Source organism: Capra hircus, chromosome 8 (assembly GCF_001704415.2).
Source record: "Capra hircus breed San Clemente chromosome 8, ASM170441v1, whole genome shotgun sequence".
In the NCBI taxonomy this organism is placed as follows: Eukaryota; Metazoa; Chordata; class Mammalia; order Artiodactyla; family Bovidae; genus Capra; species Capra hircus.
The window spans coordinates 21,001,187-21,022,261 of NC_030815.1; the positions used below are offsets into that span (position 1 = coordinate 21,001,187).

General features: G+C 38.9%; 1 protein-coding gene across 1 annotated transcript; it reads right to left on the minus strand.

The window, feature by feature from the left end:
* Nucleotides 1,047–2,180, minus strand: LOC108636610 (mitochondrial import inner membrane translocase subunit Tim23-like). Its single transcript, XM_018052794.1, has one exon. It carries the CDS (start codon nt 2,049–2,051, stop codon nt 1,452–1,454), a length of 600 nt encoding a protein of 199 aa, XP_017908283.1. The 5' UTR covers nt 2,052–2,180; the 3' UTR covers nt 1,047–1,451.

Here is a 21,075-nt window from a genome sequence, read left to right on the forward strand (position 1 = left end):
CACCGAAAAATTGATGCTTTTGTACTGTGGTGTTGGAGAAGACTCTTGAGAGTCCCTTGGACTGCAAGGGGATCCAACCAGTCCGTCCTAAAGGAAATCTGTTCTGAGTATTCATTGGAAGGACTGATGCTGAAGCTGAAACTCCAATGCTTTGGACCTCTGATGCAAAGAACCGACTCATTTGAAAAGACCCTGATGCTGGGAAAGATTGAAGGCAAGAGGAGAAGGGGGCGGCAGATGATGAGATGGTTGGATGGCATATCCGACTCAATGGACATTTGCTTGAGTAGACTCTGGGAGTTGGTCATGGACAGGGAAGCCTGGCATGCCACAGTCCATGGGGTCACAAAGAGTAAAACAGGACTGCATGACTGAACTGAACTGACACAGATTATAAGCCAAATATTTTAAATCACTCGGGTTTAATATCTAATAGCATAATGTTAATTAAATAAAATATCCAAAATATCCATACATATAAAATTATATTTTTTCTTCCATTTTTAAATTCACATTAAATAAATATGTAAGAAAAAATAATTTTGATGACAAAGAAATGTAAAAGCTCTATTTTATATTTTTGTGTTTAGATGAAATATGCTTTTATCAAAATGGATAAAAACTGCTTTCATGTCCTCATGTTTGGAATTCTTAAGCAATTAAAAATTAACTTCCATATGTTGTCTTAGATAATAAAATAATAGAGACCATGCTAGGTACTTTTTGCAAGTATTTCTCCTGTAAAGATATATTACCAGTATGAATCATTTTAAATTCTAATTTCTGATTTTATTTAAAATATATTTATTTCTCATATATGAAAATCACAACAGAAAAGAAATGTTACTAAGTATATTTTTCAATATTTTCTTGCTATGCCATGTAGGAATTTGCTAAGATGAATTCAGTTGGTTCTGGCAAAAATTATTTTGATGTAAATTTCCAGTAGAGTATCTTTCCTATATTTTTCTCTAACTTGTTGCTTTTTGATATTTGAGTCCCTCATACTACCTTCTTTATTTTTTTATTTTTTATTTTTTTTCTATTTTCACCCTTTATTGGGAATACAGACCAATATTACAGTCTTGGATCATTAAATGAACAAATGTGGCTGGTACAGTATTGACAAGCAGGCCTGCATTCTGGGATTAAGTGGTTTTCCAGAAGTGGGTAGGAGCAAAAACAGGTGCAAGGTCTTCTTAAGAGAACCACATCACTCAGCCGCCAAGGGGTGTTTTGTCTTCAACTCAGTAATGGCTGGAAGGAGTGCCAGTCCTGGTCAACCATCCATGTTCTTCATCACAGCAAATTGGAATCTCTAGTTTTTCAAATTAGTGGTAGAAGAGTAAATGCCTCCAGACTGACTTATAAACTGATCAGGGTGACTACTAAGTGTCCTCCGTTTGTAAACTAGCAGAATCTTCAGAGTGACTGCTGCAGCACAGAGCCCTTCATGTCTCCCAGTTACTGTACAGAGCGTAGAGGCTCGTAAGCGTTAGTCCTGCTAGACCGCCTCGTGCTGCCCCTCGAAGGCCGCCTGTACATTTATACAACATGCCTGTCATGGTTCCAGCTGCTACTGTGTTAAGGTCATCTTCTGCACCTCTTGTCTTCTCAATGATGACACCAAATGCACTATAAAGCAAAGCCAGAGAACCTAGGGTATTAGCCCAAAGTGCCCCTTGCCTAGTCACCATATTCAAGATCTGTACATTTCTTGGTTTGGACCAGGCCATGTTCTGGGTTTCCTTCAATCCTAGCCGTAGACCATTCATTGCCCCAAATGCGGCCCCTGTCATACAACATCCTCCAATGGTAAAGAAGGCCAGTTCAAATCGGCCCCGGGTTTTATTAGCTCCAGTTGGTAAAATAAACTCATCTGTATCCTGCACGAGATACCGTGGGTCCACATTTAAATAAGGAGACAGAGGGTTCATACCAGTTAGCGGGACTCCAGCCAAATCCGCGTCCGAGTAGCCTGCTCCGGCGGCTCCGAAAAAGCCGGCCAACCCCCCAGTGGTTTTGTTGCCACTACCCCCGCCGCCCTCCATGGTGTCGCAGCAAACTGCCCGTCTGCTTCTCCCCGCCGCCGCCGCCTCCGGCCGAGGTAGTCTGCTCGGCCGTCGCTCCTCGGTAACAGCGGGGAGACCCGCCTTACCACCGGCTCCTTCACACGCTGACCTTCCCCGTACTACCTTCTTTAAAATAGTTATCTATATTCCAGAACAAAAATATGTGGCTAAAATCAAACATTTCAAAATTATGTAACAGACTAAATAATAAGGTGGAAAGACAGGAGTTGTGTATGAGAGTATTAGTTTCTGCAAGCAGGAAGATAAAAGTGTCTGGAATATGGAGAACTCTTGATTATTTTTATTTTTTAATTTTTTTTTCCTATTTTATTTATCTTGATTATTTTTAATTTGAAATGAAATATTCTTAATTTCCAACAGATGTTGCAGAATCTTAGCTATTATCAATTTTGAGTGGTCAGTATAAATATCTAAAAAAATTTAAGTGTCCATCAACATTTGAGAAGATAAAGAGAATGCGATTATATGGAATCTATAAAATGAAATATTACTCAGCCATAAAAAGAATGAAATACTGTCATTTGGCAGCAAAGTAGCTAGTCCTAGAGAATATTATTCTTACTGAAATAAGTCAGAGAAAGACAAATAATGTATGATATCACTTATGGCAGGAATCTAAAAATAAAACAAACATGTATGTGCAAAACAGTAATAGACTCACAGACACAGAAGACAAGCTTTAGGTTGTCAAATGGTAGAGGGGAGAAGGCAGAGGGCAGGGGCAAATTAGGGGTGAGGGACTAGAAAAAGCAAACTACTATGTATAAAACAGATAAGCAACAAACTATGTTGTATAGTACAGGGAATTATAGCCATTATCTTGTGATAACTTTAAGGAGTATAATCTGTAAAAAAATACTGAATCACTATGTTGTATACCTAAAAGTAATATTGTAAATCAATTCCAACTAAGAAAAAAGAAAAAATACCACATGATTTGACTTGTGTGGAATATAAAGAACAGGTAATCCAAAATGAATGAACAAATTAAACAAAAACAAATACACCAATACAGAGCCCATAATAATGGTCAACAGAGGGGAAGAGGCTCAGTTCAGTTCAGTCGCTCAGTCATGTCCAACTCTTTGTGACCCCATGGACTGTGGCACGCCAGGCCTCCCTGTCCAACACCAACTCCTGGAGCTCACTCAAACTCATGTCCATTGAGTCGGTGATGCCATCCAACCATCTCATCCTCTGTCATCCCCTCTCCTCCTGCCCTCAGTCTTTCCCAGCATCAGGGTTTTTTCAAATGAGTCAGTTCTTTGCATCAGGTGACCAAAGTACTGGAGTTTCACCTTCAACATCAGACTTTCCAATGAACACCTGGGACTGATCTCCTTTAGGATGGATGAGTTGGATCTCCTTGCAGTCCAAGGGACTCTCAAGAGTCTTCTCCAACACCACAGTTCAAAAGCATCAATTCTTCGGTGCTCAGCTTTCTTTATAGTCCAGCTCTCACATCCATACATGACTACTGGAAAAACCATAGCCTTGATTAGACAGACCTTTGTTGGCAAAGTAATGTCTCTGCTTTTTAATATGCTGTCTAGGTTGGTCATAACTTTCCTTCCAAGGAGTAAGTGTCTTTTAATTTCATTTCTGCAATCACCATCTGTAGAGATTATGGAGCCCCCCAAAATGAAGTCTGACACTGTTTCCATTGTTTCCCCATCTATTTGCCATGAGTGATGGGACCAGATGTCATGATCTTAGTTTTCTGAATGTTGAACTTTAAGCCAACTTTTCTACTCTCCTCTTTCATTTTCATCAAGAGGCTCTTTCGTTCTTCTTCACTTTCTGCCATTCAGGGCAGTGCAAAATGTGTGAAGAGGATCAGCTGTACTGTGATGGATGAAAACTAAATTTTTGATGGTCAGCACGCTGTAGGGTCTTTAGAAACAGAAATATAGTATTTTACATTTGAAGCTTATATAATATTATAAACCAATATTGCCTCAATTAAAAACAATACAAAATAGCCAACAGTCAGAAACAACCCAAATGTCCATATCTGATAAAAGGATAAATGTGATATATCCATGCAATAGAAAACTACTCAGCAATAAAACAAAATGAAATGCAAATGCATGATACAGCATAGATAAACCTTGAAAATACTACGCTAAGGAAGAGAAGACAGTCATAAAAGATCATATGTGAATTCATTTATAAGATATGAGAAAATAGCCAAATCTATAGAGACAAAGCAGATTAGCAGTTGCCAGAGGCTTGCAGAAGGCAAGTATGGGGAATGACTTCTGATGGGTTCATTTCTTTCAGGGGTGATAAAGACATTATAAAATCAGTAGTGAAATTTGCGCATTTTTCTGAATCTACTAAAAACCATTGAATTGTACATATTAAATGGCTAAATTGCACTGGTATATGAATTATATGTCAATAAAGCTGCTTTAAAAAACCAAAAATACATGCATACACACAAAAAACCTGATTCATTTTGCTTTGAAAATCTACCTGACAGCTTTTTGTTACTCTTGACTCTAAGAAAATGGTCATGTTACTTAACATTTGTGTGTTCACTGTATCACTCTATTTTATAGTATAATTATAAAGATTTAAAGAGGTGATATTTGGAAATTGATAAGCCCAGCACCTGATCCAAGTAACAAATCAAGATATTAGTTCCTTCTCCTCCTATTCTTATCTCATTGGTTCACTATTATGTTTACAGAATTTTCTATGTCTCTGTGGCTTTTTTCCTCCAATTCCTCCATATGGCTTTCAATATCTCGCTATTACTATTTCACAGTCCATGCCAGGTGGCTGCTAATTATCTTCTACCAATCACCTTGACAATATTCTCCATGAGTATTCCAACAGTGATTGCAAAACTCACTTTCTTTATACACAGTCCAGTGAATCAGAATACTTTAAAGACTAGTATGTTTTTTGTGCAGTAATAAAAAAGAAACTACAATTCAGAAGTTGATTTTTTAATGTGCTCCAAACCAACAATTCTTCAGGCACCCAATCATTTAACTTGGCATTTTTCCTTTGTCACAACAGAGAGTATTGGTAAAGCTTGAGGAACTTATATTTTCTTATAAAGGAAAATACAAGAATGGAATAAGGGAAGTTTTCATCAGAGAGTCAGTGTAACACCAGGATGATTCTTTTTTCACCTTTGAAAGGCATGTTTTATGCATTAATTAAAAATAAACTGGTACACTCTACTCTGTATATATTTTTACTATAATTATTTAATAATAATACACAAAACTCTAACCAGTCACATTACATACTACTAGAAAAGTACTCTTATGTTTTAGTGGGGGATCTCAAAGAGGGATGTCATTCCTTCTCTATTATTAGAGAATTTTCAAATTTTCTATAACCGAGCTTATGTTACTTTTGTGCAAGAAAAAAATTATGTGAACATTTAGAATAAGAAGATGAGTAGTATCTTAGATAACTCGTATTTAAACATATTTGTACACACAAAAAAATTGAGGTGTCAATAGTCAGGGGGACTTATTACAGTGAATATAGTTGAATGTGGGTGCCAATGTCAGCAGCTTTTTGTAGAGACTCCCCACAAATCTATGAGACATGCAGTGACAATTCTTAGAACAAGTAATTAAGGTTATTTCAGCAAGCAGCTGTCTTACAAACACCTCCAGGATACCTTTTAAGGTTGAAAGATGTTGATCAAAGCAAAGTCTCTTGTGAGACTTCAGAGACATTTCAGCAGGACATTAAAACAAAACGAGGGAACTGACATCGACTTAACTTCCCACCCTAATGTGGTTAGTCCTATTGGCACCATGCCTCTGATGTTATGCCCAATGATTTAGATGACAACGCATTGCTGTCACCATAGCAAAAATAGGATAATAGCTATTAGTGTATACTCCATGCCCATAAATGTTTAGGAAAGAAAGCACCAGTTTACTAGGATTAACTTCTCTTTTATAGGGCAAAATGGTACCTTTGAAACTTTGCCTTTCCCCAAGGAAGGGCTAAGGAGAGAAGTCATTCAGTAGTACTACAGAATTAGTCCTGCTCTATATCAACTTTTCACCCAGGGACAGACAAACAGAAGACCCCCAATTGCCTATCCCTATCTTGGGCTCCTGAAGGAAACACTTCACTCTGTGTTAACTGGTAAGACTCAGAAATGCAGAAAGACACTGATTTTAAAAAGTCAAAGTCTTAAAACTCTCTAGTGAATAGATTTGCAAGGGTGAAAATAAGTTTCCCATTCACATTCCATTGGGCACATTTGAAGTTTTAAGAAATTCTATGAACAAAGTATAATATGGATACACATTACCAAGTTCTATTAAAGTCACAGCATTCCCAAACAGCCAAGAACAGGAAACATATTTGAAGGATGAGCAATTAGAAATTTCAATGTTACAAGATACATACAATAAAATATTTAGTTTTTAAAGTCTAATATATGTTACCTCTTCTCTCACCATGTTATTGTTCCCCTGAACTAAAAGATTAACTCCAAGTCTCCACTAAAAGAGGAAAATACTGGTTATCCTATCACTATGGACATACCTAGCTTACTTACTTAATACAGCTCTGCTGTGCTTAGTTGCTCAGTCGAGTCTGACTCTTTGTGACCCCATGGACTGTAGCCCTCCAGGCTCCTCTGAACTTGGGGATTCCAGGTAAGGATAGTGGAGTGGGTTGCCATGCCCTCCTCCAGGGAATATTCCCAACCCAGGGATTGAACCCAGGTCTCCTGCAATGCAGGCAGATTCTTTACCGTCTGAGCCACCAGGGAAGCCCACTTAATACAGGGAAAGGGGAAACCATATTCACTTTCCTGCATGCTCTTCCTCCCTCCCTCCTTCCACAGCACTTTCCCCCTAACACACTCACATACACACACAAACAGGAACATTTATGTGTACCAGAGAACTCTGATATATCTAGCTGTCCTTCCTTTTTTTTTCCTTTCTGTCTTTGTATGAGAACAGAATCAGAAGGTTGATTTCCGTTCCTATTCTCATAATTATCAAGGAAAATTAGACATCGCCTCATTCACCAATAAGGTAATCTAAACTGTGAATTTAGGGGGAATACAAGACTATAGTTGTAGCTTGTTACACCTCACGGGCTTCCCTTGTGGCTCAGCTAGAAAAGAATCTGCCTGCAATGTGGGAGACCTGGGTTCGTTCCCTGGGTTGGGAAGATCCCCTGGAGGGAAAGGCTACCCACTTCAGTATTCTAGCCTAGAGAATTCCATGGACTGTATAGTCCGTGGGGTTGCAAAGAGTCGAACATGACTGACTTTCACTTCACTTCTCATCTCATGACCTAGGATTACATGGATTGTTCACTTAATTTAGTGAAATCCAGTCTATGTTAACTAGATAGAGGAGGAAAGATCTACGAAATAGAGGAAGTTCACAAAAGCTGGTGGTCTTAATTAATAGGCAATGAACACACTGATGTGAGAAACTGGATAAAGCTTGAGTTTTCCTTACCAGAAACCACCACACATTGATGTTTTCTAATTGTGATTGTAACTAAGACATTCCTTGATATGGCCTCAAACCGTATTTCCAAGCATCACATTCAATTTGCTGTGCTTTTCCTAGTGTGACTTTTATGCTGTCCCAAATCTGCCCCTGTATTTTCTTGCCTGAAGGATTTGGAGTAATTTTCATTGTCCCCAAAGAAAAGTGCAAAATGTGGAGTTATTTCAGTCTGTCCTGTTAATGGACTTGGATTGTGCCATTATTGCAGCACTTAATGCATTCTGATTTTTCTTAAACTGAGTTCTGTATGTCTCTAAACTGTAAACTTCTTGAAGGCCAGAACCATTTGTTACTTTAAGTATTAAGAGAATGAATCCTAGAGTCACATAAGCAGAAATGATACTTACCTTTATAACCTAGAGGCTGTTTGGATTTGTGGAAAACTCATAACCTCTTTGAGCCTCAGTTTCCTAATTCATGCCTCAGCAATATATCTAATACAGCTGTAACAAGGTTTAAACATGATGGTGTATTGAGTTAGGGAGTACAGGGTCATCATGTATACACTGGCATATTTCAAATGGATAACCAATAAGGTCCTACTGTATAGGACAGGGAACTCTGTTCAATGTCATGTGGCAGCCTGGATGGGAGAGGATCTGGGGGGAGAATGAATACATGTATATGTATGGCTGAGTTCCTTTGCTGTTCACCTGAAACTGTCACAATCATGTTAACTAGCTATAATGAAAAGAAAGTGAAAGTGCTAGTCATTCAGTCATGTCCAACTCTTTGCGACCCCATGGACTGTAGCCTACCAGGTTCCTCTGTCCGTGGAATTCTTCAGGCAATTATACTAGAGTGGGTTACCATTCCCTTCTTCAGGGGATCTTCCCAATCCAGGGATCAAACTTAGGTCTCCCACATTGCAAGCAGGTTCTTTACCAGCTGAGCCACCAGGGAATCTAATATATAAAATTAAAAAAAAAAATCTCTTATCACAGTGGCAAACAATGAATACTGTTATTATTATCTATATATCCCAGAATGTCTAGCATAGGGTTAAGATTATATTGATCTTCACCATAACAGTTTTAATTATTGAATGAACAAAAATATTTCTTTTTAAGTCACTGAAATTTCTTAGTTTTTTAAAAAGTTTGTGACAACTAAGAAGAAACAACCAAAAAAGTTAGTTGTCTGTGCAACAAATAAGTCTGTGCAAACATCCAGACCAGTGGGAACAGTGTAAGTGGTGAGCTGGAAGCACTTCCTTGGAAGAACAAAGAGATGCAAAGATATGCACAGGATAGCATCTATCTGAGACAAGTGTATTAGTGCTCTCATTGACACTACCAGGGCGCCCACCTGCTAAAGCCCTGTCTGGGAATCCTCAGGGACTCTGATGCAAAATAATAGCCAGTGTACATAAGAAACCAGGTCACCGGCCTGGAAATGGCCCTTATTCAACCCTCTTGTTCTTGTTTGGACTGTGGTGACACATATAAGAGAAAAAAATTTTGGCTTTATAGATGAAAGAAAATGACTTACTTTTGCCCCATGGAAATATATCTTTATGATAAAAAAAAAAGCACATCCTATGGTTTGAAAGTAAACTGGAATGGGAATTACCTATCCGATGGAAACTGAGCTGTCCACTGACACAGAAAAGTCTTTGAAAGTGTTCTTGTTTATTAATCTTACCTTAATGTTAAAAATATTCATGTAGTTTTCTATTATAACTAAAATAGGTACTTGTGGCATTTGAGTAATGGTGCTTCATTATTAAAATTGGCTCATATAGGCCATCCTCATCCTCAATTTATTGTGGAGAAAAATAAAATATTTTTCTTAACTTAAAATGAAATGCTTTCAGCACAGTGTTACAGCCACTATGGAAAATAGCATGGGAGTGCCTCAGAAAACTAAAAGTAGACTTACTGTATGATTCAGCAATCCCACTCCTGTGCATATACTGGACAAAACTGTAATTCAAAAAGATACATGCACTTCTGTGTTCACAGTGGCACTATTCACAGCAGCCAAGTCATGGAAGCGACCTAAATGTTCATCAACAAATGAATGGATAAAGAAGATGGGGTACATACGTACAATGAAATACTCGGTCATAGAAAAGAATGAAATAATGCCAGCTGCAGGAACATGGATGCAACTAGAGATCATCTTTCTAAGTGAAGTAAGTCAGAAAGAGAAAGAGAAATACCATATGCCGTAACTTCTATGTGAAATCTAAAATGTGGCACAAATGAACTTATCTACAAAGCAGACAACCTCACAGAGAACAGACCTGTGGTTGCCAAGGGGGAGGGAGGGTGGGAGATGGATTGACTAGGAGTCTGGGGTTAGTAGATGCAAGCTATTACATTTAGAATGGATAAACAACCTCCTACTGTAAAGCACAGAGAACCATATCTAATCTCCTAGGATAAACCATAACTAAAGATAATAGAAACATAGAATGCATGTATGTGTATAACTGAGTCGCTGTGCTGTACGGCAGGCATTAAGCTCAATATTGTAAACCAACTACACTTCAATAAAAGATTTTTTTAATGAAATGCAAGTGTCTATTGGAATTCCCTTCTTCTTGAGATAAGTTTTATTTTAACCACAATTCCATAGCCTGGAAGTCCAAAGCCTGATCCAAGATTTCTGAGACTACCTGGGATTATGATTAGCTGATCAATTCTAATTTGTGGCTCTTGCTTCTTTTGTGTGTGTGTGTGTGTGTGTGTGTGTGTGCACGCGCGTGCAAAATCTACATCCTGTACAACAATAGTCAGTTCAGTTCAGTCGCTCAGTCGTGTCCAACTCTTTGCGACCCCACGAATCGCAGCATGCCAGGCCTCCCTGTCCATCACCAACTCCTGGAGTTCACTCAGACTCACGGCCATCGAGTCAGTGATGCCATCTAGACATCTCATCCTGCCCCCAGTCCCTCCCAGCATCAGAGTCTTTTCCAATGAGTCAACTCATTGCATGAGGTGGCCAAAGTACTGGAGTTTCAGCTTTAGCATCATTCCTTCCAAAGAAATCCCAAGGCTGATCTCCTTCAGAATGCACTGGTTGGATCTCCTTGCAGTCCAAGGGACTCTCAAGAGTCTTCTCCAACACCACAGTTCAAAAGCATCAATTATTCGTGCTCAGCCTTCTTCACAGTCCAACTCTCACATCCATACATGACCGCAGGAAAAACCATAGCCTTGATTAGATGGACCTTAGTTGGCAAAGTAATGTCTCTGCTTTTCAATATGCTATCTAGGTTGGTCATAACTTTCCTTCCAAGGAGAAAGCGTCTTTTAATTTCATGGCTGCAATCACCATCTGCAGTGATTTGGGAGCCCCCAAAAATAAAGTCTGACACTGTTTCCCCATCTATTTCCCATGAAGTGATGGGACCAGATGCCATGATCTTCGTTTTCTGAATGTTGAGCTTTAAGCCAACTTTTTCACGCTCCTCTTTCACTTTCATCAAGAGGCTTTTTAGTTCCTCTTCACTTTCTGCCATAAGGGTGGTGTCATCTACATATCTGAGGTTATTGATATTTCTCCTGGCAATCTTGATTCCAGCTTGTGTTTCTTCCAGTCCAGTGTTTCTCATGATGTACTCTGCATAGAAGTTAAATAAGCAGGGTGACAATATACAGCCTTGACGTACTCCTTTTCCTATTTGGAACCAGTCTGTTGTTCCCGGAAGTAAAACTTTACCACTTTGCTGTTTTCTACAAGACTATGATTTTAGATTTACTATTGATTTGGCATCATGAGAAGGGGCCATAATATTCACTGAAGAATAAAAGAATGTAAAATGTCATGTAAAACACTCCTATTCTTATAAAAGGGAAGAAAAAAATCTAACTGCACATTGGATCTATTTTTGTTTTTAGTTTAACCTTTGTATTCTACTGCTTTTGCTGCAGGTTTAGGATGTTGCTTATAGACTGAAATATACAGGATAGCCCAGTTCTCAAAGCTCTGACCTTTAAAGATATAACTCTTTCCCATTCATATAGAGATAAAAAGTTGCAGGACATGTATAAGAATAAAAGATTCTGACCCCAAGAAGTTTATAACAATCAACCACATTCCTCCCCTTTTAGTATGAAAGAAACCTGAATCCTAACTTGGGTAAGATGGTTCTCTGGTCCACTAACTTCTCAGATTTCTGGATTTCCAAATCAAGTTCTTTCTTTCCCCAACAGCTTGTATTACTGGCCTATTGTGCAGCAAGCAGTTTGAGATTGTACTTGATGAGTATGAGATTCTCATACTTGTACAGTATGAAATTCTTTAAAAAACAAAAACAAAAAACTTTCAGTCACACCAGCTCTGAAGGCAGAGCTTTTTTCCATCCCTATGTTTCCTTTCTCTAACTGCTTCATTTTTTCTCCATTTCCCTTCTTTTTCATAGGAAAAAAAAAATCAAACAATAGGAAACACCTACAAAAGTTTTTATCGATAAAGTCAGTATTGTATGCTGGTTGTGGCACGGACTGTGGGTTGAGGTTTCTTAGTTCAAATCCCAGCACTGCCTACAGAGGCATGACCTTGAATAAGGCGTTTAACCTCTACACCTCAGGATCATCATCTGTAAAAGTGAGGAGAAAATAATTCATAATTCACACGAGTAGTTATGATAATTAAATGAGTCAACATGTATTAGTGCCTACAATAGTTCTTGGCATAGAACTATTGCTTACTCTATGCCTGGAGTAAGCATTTAAGGAAACAGGATGTTTATTTAAAAAGTCATCTCCTTTGTTATTATTGCTCGGACTCCCTCAGCACCTCATGTTCAGTCTCCAGTGATTTATCAAAACACTTTCTGGCAGGAGAGTGGGCAAGATAATTGAGTAGAAAGAGCCTGAACTCATCTCCCCTCATGGACACACCAAAATCACAACTATCTGCAGAACAACCACTGATAAAAAAGATTGAGATCTACCAGCAAAGATCTTCTACAACTAGAAACAAAGAGGAAACAACATTGAGATGGGTAGAAGAGATGCACTTATGATATACTCAAACCCCATACCCTCCTGTAGGGGAACAAACCACAGATTGGAGAATAATTATATTTTCAGAAGTTCTCCCACAGGAGTGAGACCTTAGTGCCCTGGCCTAGGGGTGCAGCACTGGGAAGATGAGCCCTGGAGCATTTGGCTCTGAATGCCAAATGGAGGAGGGCTTAACTTCAGGCCCCAAAGGACTGGGGGAAATAGAGACTTTGCTTTTAAAAGGCATACATAAAATCATATACACACTGGACCCAGGGCAAAAACAACAATTTGATAGGAGCCTGGGCCAGACTACCTGCTGGAGAGCCCCCTAGAGAAGTGGGGGGTGGCTGTGACTCACCTTGGAGACATAGATACAGGAGGCAAACATATTTGGGAACATCCAGCCAAGTGAACACATCTGTTGCTGGCAGTGGGCACCTTGGCTCACGCCAAGGCCTGGTCCCACCGAACAGCCTGTGGATGCCAGTGGTGGGATGCCTCAGGCCAACCTAGCGGGGTGGAGACACAACCCTACCTCTTAGCAGACAGGCTGCCTGAGGACTTCCTGAGTCCATAGTTGTCTGTAGAAAGGGCCCTGCCCACCAGAGGGCCAAGACCCAGAGCCAACCACCAATGGGCAGGAACGGATTCTTCCTGCCAGGAAACCTGCATAAGCCTCTAGATGAGCCTCACCTACCAGGGGGCAGACACTAGGTGCAAGAAAACTATGATACTGCAGCCTGAGGAATGAGCCTGCCAGTATAGGCCAGAACCTATCTTGGGACCAGCTAGGCCCAGACTCTACTTACCAGAAGGCCAATATAACCTTCAGGACCACCCTGGACAGGACACCATACCCAACTGTATTAGGAACTTCCCCTTCCCCACAACAATCCGAAATGAGCTCTGGGATCCCTGGGCCTTGCAACCAGACTCTAGGAATCAGCTCTGCCTGCCAGTAGTCTGGCAGTAACCCTGGGACCTGGCTTCACCTGCCAGTGGGTGGGCAACAGCCCCACAGTCTTTGGGGCTTTGACTCCATCCACAAGTGAGCCAGCACTGTCCCTGGGGCCCCTTAGGGTTCCACAACCAGTCACTTCATAACCAGAACTTGCTAAGCAGCATCTGGCAGTCTCCATACAGAGCAGAGTCTGGAAACCAATTGGACTGCACACATGCATGCTAAGTTGCTTCAGTCATGTCTGACTCTTTGTGACCCTATGGACTGTAGCCCGCCAGGCAAGAACATGGGAGGCAAGAACACTGGCAAGAACACTGGAGTGGGTTGCCATGCCCTCCTCCAGGAGATCTTCCCGACGCAGGGATTGAATTTTCATCTCTTATGTCTCCTGTGTAAACAGGCAGGTTCTTTACCGCTAGCGCCACCTGGAAGCCCAACCAACTGGACTGCTGCTGCTGCCGCTAAGTCGCTTCAGTCATGTCCCGCTCTGTGTGACCCCATAGATAGCAGCTCACCAGGCTCCCCCCTCCCTGGGATTCTCCAGGCAAGAACACCAACTGGACTAGGGCCCAACAAAACCTACCAAACCTACTAAACTATCCACACAGTCAGTCCACCACAGCAGAAGGACCAATGTAGCCCTTTTGGGGGGAACTCCTGGAGCACATAGCTTAGGCGGTGAGAGAGGAATGCACTGCTGGGATGCACAGAATGTTTCCTACACAGAGAGCCACTTCTCCAAGGTTAGGAACTTAACCAACCTACCTCATACAAAAAATACACGTGGAAACATAGATAAAATTAGGTAGTGGAGGAATAAATTCCAAAACGCTAGAAGAAGAACTAAGTTATACTTGGACATAGGTAATCTATCCAAGAAATAGCTCAAAATAATGATCATAAAGATGATCAAAGAATTCAGGAAGAGAATAGATACCAAAAAGGGGAAATTAAAAGATTTTAATACAGTTAGAAAATGTAAAGAACAACCAAACAGAGAAGAATACAATAACTAAAGTGAAAAGTACACTAGAAGGAATCAGTAGTAGATTAGCTACAAGAGAACTGATCAATGAATTAGAATTTAGAGTAATGGAATTCTCTGTCACTGAATAGAAAAAAAAACAGAATGAAAAGAAATGAGGACTGTTTAAGAGACCTCTGATACAACATCAAGTGCACTAATATTCACATTATAGGGGTCCTAGACGGAGAAGGCAATGGCACCCCACTCCAGTACTCTTGCCTGGAGAATCCCATGGATGGAAGAGCCTGGTAGGCTGCAGTCCATGAGGTCGCTAGGAGTTGGCCACAACTGAGCGACTTCACTTTCACTTTTCACTTTCATACATTGGAGAAGGAAATGGCAACCCACTCCAGTGTTCTTGCCTGGAGAATCCCAGGGATGGAGGAGCCTGGTGGGCTGCCTGTCTATGGGGTCGCACAGAGTTGGACACAACAGAAGTGATTTAGCAGCAGTAGCAGCAAGAAGGCAAAAGGCCTGTACTCTGAACATTATAAGACACTGATGGAAGATATAAAAGATGACAAAAACAGATGGAAAGATATACTGGTTTCTTGGATTGGAAGAATCAATATTGTTGAAATGACCATACTACCCAAGGCAATCTACAGTTTCAATGCAATTCCTATTAAATTACCAGTGAAATTTTTCACAGAACTGGAACAAATAATTTTAATATTTGTATGTGAATACAAAGAGCCCCAAATAGCCAACAATCTTGAGAAAGAAGATTGGACCTGGAGAAATCAGTCTCCCTGACAAAGCTACAGTAATCAAAATAATATGATATTGGTACAAAAACAAACACATAGATAAGTGGAATAGGAAAGAAAGTCCATAAATAAACCCATGCATATATGGTGACAATCAACAACAATGGAGGCAAGATTATACAATGGAGAAAAGACAGTGTCTTTATTAAGTGGTGCTGAGAAAACTTGACAACGACATATAAAAGAATGGAATTAGAATATTCCCTAACACCACATACAAAAATATCTCCTAAATGAATTAAAGACCTACATGTAAAATTGGATACTATAAAACTCCTAGAGGAAAAGATAGGCAGAACACTCTTTGACATAAACTGCAGCAATATTTTTTAGATTTGTGTCCTAGAGTAATGGAAATAAAGGCAAAAGTAAACAAATGGGACCTAATTTAACTTAAATGCTCTTGCACAGAAAAAGAAACCATAAATAAAACAAAAAGACAACCTATGGAATGGAAGACATTTTTGAATTATTCAAAAGATAAAGGATTGATTTTCAAAATATAAAAAGAGCTCATACTGGTCTATATATATATATATATATATATATATATATATATACATACATATATATAAACAACTGACTCAAAAAATGGGCAGAAGACCTAAATAGACATTTCTTCAAAGAAGTCATACAGGTGGCCAAGAGGCACATGCAAACCTGATCAACATCACTAATTATTAGAGAAATTCAAATCAAAACTACAATGAGATATCACCTAACTTCAGTCAGAATGGCCATCATCAAAAAATCTACGAAAAATAAATGCTGAATATGGAGTGGAGACAAGGGAACTCTCCTGCACTGTTAGTGTGAATGTAAATTGGTACAACCACCATGGAGAACAGTAGAGAATTTCCTTAAAAAACTTAAAATAGATATATGATCCATCAATCACACTGCTGGGCATATATCCAGGAAAAAAACATAATTTTAAAGGCTATATGCATCCCTCTTCATTGCAGCACTCTTGACAATAGCCAAGACATTGAGGAAGCAGCTGTCTATCGAGAGATGAATGGATAGAGATGTGGTATACATATACAATGGAATGTTACTGAGCCATAGAAAGAAGGAAATAATGTAATTTGCAACAACACAGATGAACCTAGAGACTACCATACTAAGTGAAGTCAGAAAGACAAACATCATATGACGTCAGTTAAATGTGGAATGAAACAAAATGATACAAACGAACTTATTTCCAAAACAGAAATGGATTCACAGACATAGAAAGCAAATTTACAGGTACCAAAGAGGAGAGGTGGGAGGGATAAATTATGAGTTTAGAATTAACAGATATATACTACTATATACACTACTACTATAGCTTCCCTGGTGGCTTGTGTGGATCTGCCTGCAGTACAGGATATTTGGGTTCAATCCCTGGGTCAGAAAGATCCCCTGGAGAAGGGAATGGCAATCCACTCCAGTATTCTTGCCTGGAGAATTCCATGGACAGAGGAGCCTGGCAAGCTATAGTCCATGGAGTTGCAAAGAGTTGGACACAGCTGAGTGACTAACACAACACATATAAATTATAAGTATGCATATATATATTTTATCCTAGAAATCTTATCATATTTGTATTATTTTTTTCTGTTAGTCTTACTATACTATAAAGAATAGACATCTACACATAAACTAGTAACTAACATAACACTATATAAGTCTTAAATCTAAGGAACATGATTTCAAAGGAAATAAAATAATGAGAAAATGGATATTGTATAATTTCCAACAAGTTTATTAAGGGAGTAAAGCTTTTCAAACTCCAAGGCAACATCAGATCAAGACTCTTACTTTGGATTGTGCCACATAAACACTATCACTCAAAGCAAAAAGATTTTCTTGAGATAATGAAATGAAGTTGTCTATAATTCCAGCAGTGTATGGTATAATGACCAAGATCCAGAGGCTATTTAAACTTGTATCTATAGTAGAGTGTTTCTTTCAGGGAAATGATAATCAGAACTACTTAAGGTCATCTTCTGGGTAAAGAAATAGCATGTGAATAGGAGCTCCCAGGGCATGTAAAAATAAAAACTGACATAAAAGCAGGTGTTGTTAAAAATAAGGGAGAGTGGTTGGAAGGGGAAAAACTGATTGGGGAAAAATTAGTGCCAAATTATCTTAGGACCAAGACAGATTCGACTTGGAGTGCTGACTTCTAGCTGCTCCAATTGGCCATAAGCACCACCTGGGAGCTTGTTAGAAATGCAAATTCTAGAACTCTCTTCCAAGTGAACTCAATCATACTTTTAGAATCTCTGCGGGAGGGATGCAGGAATCTGTATTTTAACATACTATCCTGGTGATTCTTAAGCATGCTCAGATTTGAGAAACAATGTGGTATATGCATTTTTAAGTTGCCTACATTCTCTAAAATAATTTACGTAATTTGAGAGAGAACAAACTCAATTTGGCATTTTATTTTATTTAAAATTTGCTGTTTAATCTTGATTAAACCGAACATCTCCTTTCACTGTTTTGAAAATAAATTGGTCACTTGGAAGTTAGTGATTTCATGAAGAATTCTAGGATTATATAAATAAGTTTAACATTGGCAGGAAGTTCTGAGCAATTGGATGTTAATTTCTGTAGAAAGATGGTATGTCTTCTTTATTTATCTGAGACATTTGGGGCAATCTATATGGTATCAGGTTGTATGAGAGAACTGAGAAGAGGGGGTCATTTTATCAAGAATTCTATAGATGCTGGTCTTAATCCAGGTGGAGATTAATGAGTGTTTTGTTGGTTCAATGATAGCCCTAAAGGGCTGATATGGAATCTGACTTTCCAGCACTGAAAGTGATAAATTTTTGTATATTGAATAATAAGACAAGAGTATACCAGGAGCAGGAGTTTAAAAATTTCTTAACATAATCTAAATTTGAATGAAATGGTATAGAATTCATCATTTATTTAAAAAGGAAAATGTAGCCAAAGTAAGTGATTTTGAAGATGTAGCCAAAGGTAGGATTTAAGTACTAAAATTTTGAATGTATACATGATAAATATAATTAAATTGCTATGAAATGGTATAGATTATTGATTTCAAATGTAAAAACTAACCACTTTTTATATACAAAAGCTTTCCATTTTTTCATAGGTTTGGTTATGCATTAAATCTTTGCTGTACTGAAAAAGTACTGTGCTTATATCACAGTGGTTGTAGAATATTAGATTTTCCTTTGGAATATAGCTTTAAAATATCTATCAATCATCCTTAAGATTAAAACATACAGAAACATATTATCATGTAATTTTTTAAAATCAGTTTTTGAATTCTAAAATGGTTCCATCTTTGGCCAGTGGGAATCTTTGACTTGGCTCCTGTGTCTTTTTGACATGATCCCGGTGGTCTTTGATAAACTTGTTCTCTGGTGTGACAAGTTTTCCTGTCCTAGACTTGGTATCAGCCACCTTTTCCCCCGCAGCAGACCTGATTCTTCATAATGGTGACTAGTTTTTAGAGACTGTACCTGTGGTTAGGGATTGCTCTGAAAATTTTGAAGTAAATCTTAGAATGTTCAAAAGGACTTTTTTAGTTCTTTAGAGTTGATATCAATTTGCTCTTCAGTTTAGTTCAGTTCAGTCGTTCAGTTGTGTCCGACTCTTTGCAACCCCATGAATCGCAGCATGCCAGGCCTCCCTATCCATCACCAACTCCCGGAGTTCACTCAGACTCATGACCTCGAGTCGGTGATGCCATCCAGCCATCTCATCCTCTGTTGTCCCCTTCTCCTCCTGCCCCTAATCCCTCCCAGCATCAGAGTCTTTTCCAATGAGTCAACTCTTCACATGAGGTGGCCAAAGTACTGGAGTTTCAGCTTTAGCATCATTTCTTCCAAAGAAATCCTAGGGTTGATCTCCTTCAGAATGGACTGGTTGGATCTCCTTGCAGTCCAAGGGACTCTCAAGAGTCTTCTCCAACACCACAGTTCAAATGCATTAATTCTTTGCTCTCAGCCTTCTTCACAGTCCAACTCTCACATCCATACATGACTACAGGAAAAACCATAGCCTTGACTAGACAGACCTTTGCTGGCAAAGTAATGTCTCTGCTTTTGAATATGCTATCTAGGTTGGTCACAACTTTTCTTCCAAGGAATAAGTGTCTTTTAATTTCATGGCTGCAATCACCATCTGCAGTGATTTTGGAGCCCAAAAAAATAAAGTCTGACACTGTTTCCACTGTTTCCCCATCTATTTCCCATGAAGTGATGGGACCAGATGCCATGATCTTTGTTTTCTGAATGTTGAGTTTTAAGCCAACTTTTTCACTCTCCTCTTTCACTTTCATCAAGAGGCTTTTTAGTTCCTCTTCACTTTCTGCCATAAGGGTGGTGTCATCTGCATATCTGAGGTTATTGATATTTCTCCTGGCAATCTTGATTCCAGCTTGTGTTTCTTCCAGTCCAGCATTTCTCATGATGTACTCTGCATAGAAATTAAATAAGCAGGGTGACAATATACAGCCTTGATGTACTCCTTTTCCTATTTGGAACCAGTCTGTTGTTCCATGTCCAGTTCTAACTGTTGCTTCCTGGCCTGCATACAGATTTCTCAGGAGGCAGGTTAGGTGGTCTGGTATTCCCATCTCTTTCAGAATTTTCCACATTTTATTGTGATCCACACAGTCAAAGGCTTTGGCATAGTCAATAAAGCAGAAATAGATGTTTTTCTGGAACTCTCTTGCTTTTTCCATGATCCAGCGGATGTTGGCAATTTGATCTCTGATTCCTCTGCCTTTTCTAAAACCAGCTTGAACATCAGGAAGTTCATGGTTGACATATTGCTGAAGCCTAGCTTGGAGAATTTTGAGCCTTACTTTACTAGCATGTGAGATGAGTGTAATTGTTCGGTAGTTTGAGCATTCTTTGGCATTGCCTTTCTTTCGGATTGGAATGAAAACTGACCATTTCCAGTCCTGTGGCCACTGCTGAGTTTTCCAAATTTGCTGGCATATTGAGTGCAGCACTTCCACAGCATCATCTTTCAGGATTTGAAATAGCTCCACTGGAATTCCATCACCTCCACTAGCTTTGTTCGTAGTGATGCTTTCTAAGGCCCACTTGACTTCACATTCCAAGATATCTGGTTCTAGATGAGTGATCACACCATCGTGATTGTCCGAGTCATGAAGATCCTTTTTGTACAGTTCTTCTGTGTATTCTTGCCACCTCTTCTTAATATCTTCTGCTTCTGTTAGGTCCATACCATTTCTGTCCTTCATCAAGCCCACCTTTGCATGAAATATTCCCTTGATATCTCTAATTTTCTTGAAGAGATCTCTAGTCTTTCCTATTCTGTTGTTTTCCTCTATTTCTTTGCATTGATCACTGAAGAAGGCTTTCTTATCTCTTTTTGCTATTCCTTACTCACATCCAAACTGTTTACTGTCATTTAAAAAGAGTCCCAATTTTATAAGGACAAACTATAGTATTTGAACTAGGTAATGAACACTTGTTAGCAAGATGGGATGTTCTGTTAGTGTTTATCAATTGTTTATATTGTTTTGTAACTTTTCTGTTCATGCTCTCACTTGATTTGCTGTATTCTTTCTCCATATATCAAGAATAGAACCTTTTGTCTTTCATTGATTTTTAAAAAATGAAGTCGTATATGTTGAATCAGCATTCTAAGAATCAACTTTTAATTAAAGATATTAGATAAAGACTAATTGAATACCAAATCCTTTGCCACATCACAAATATTTATTGGACACCTATGAGATC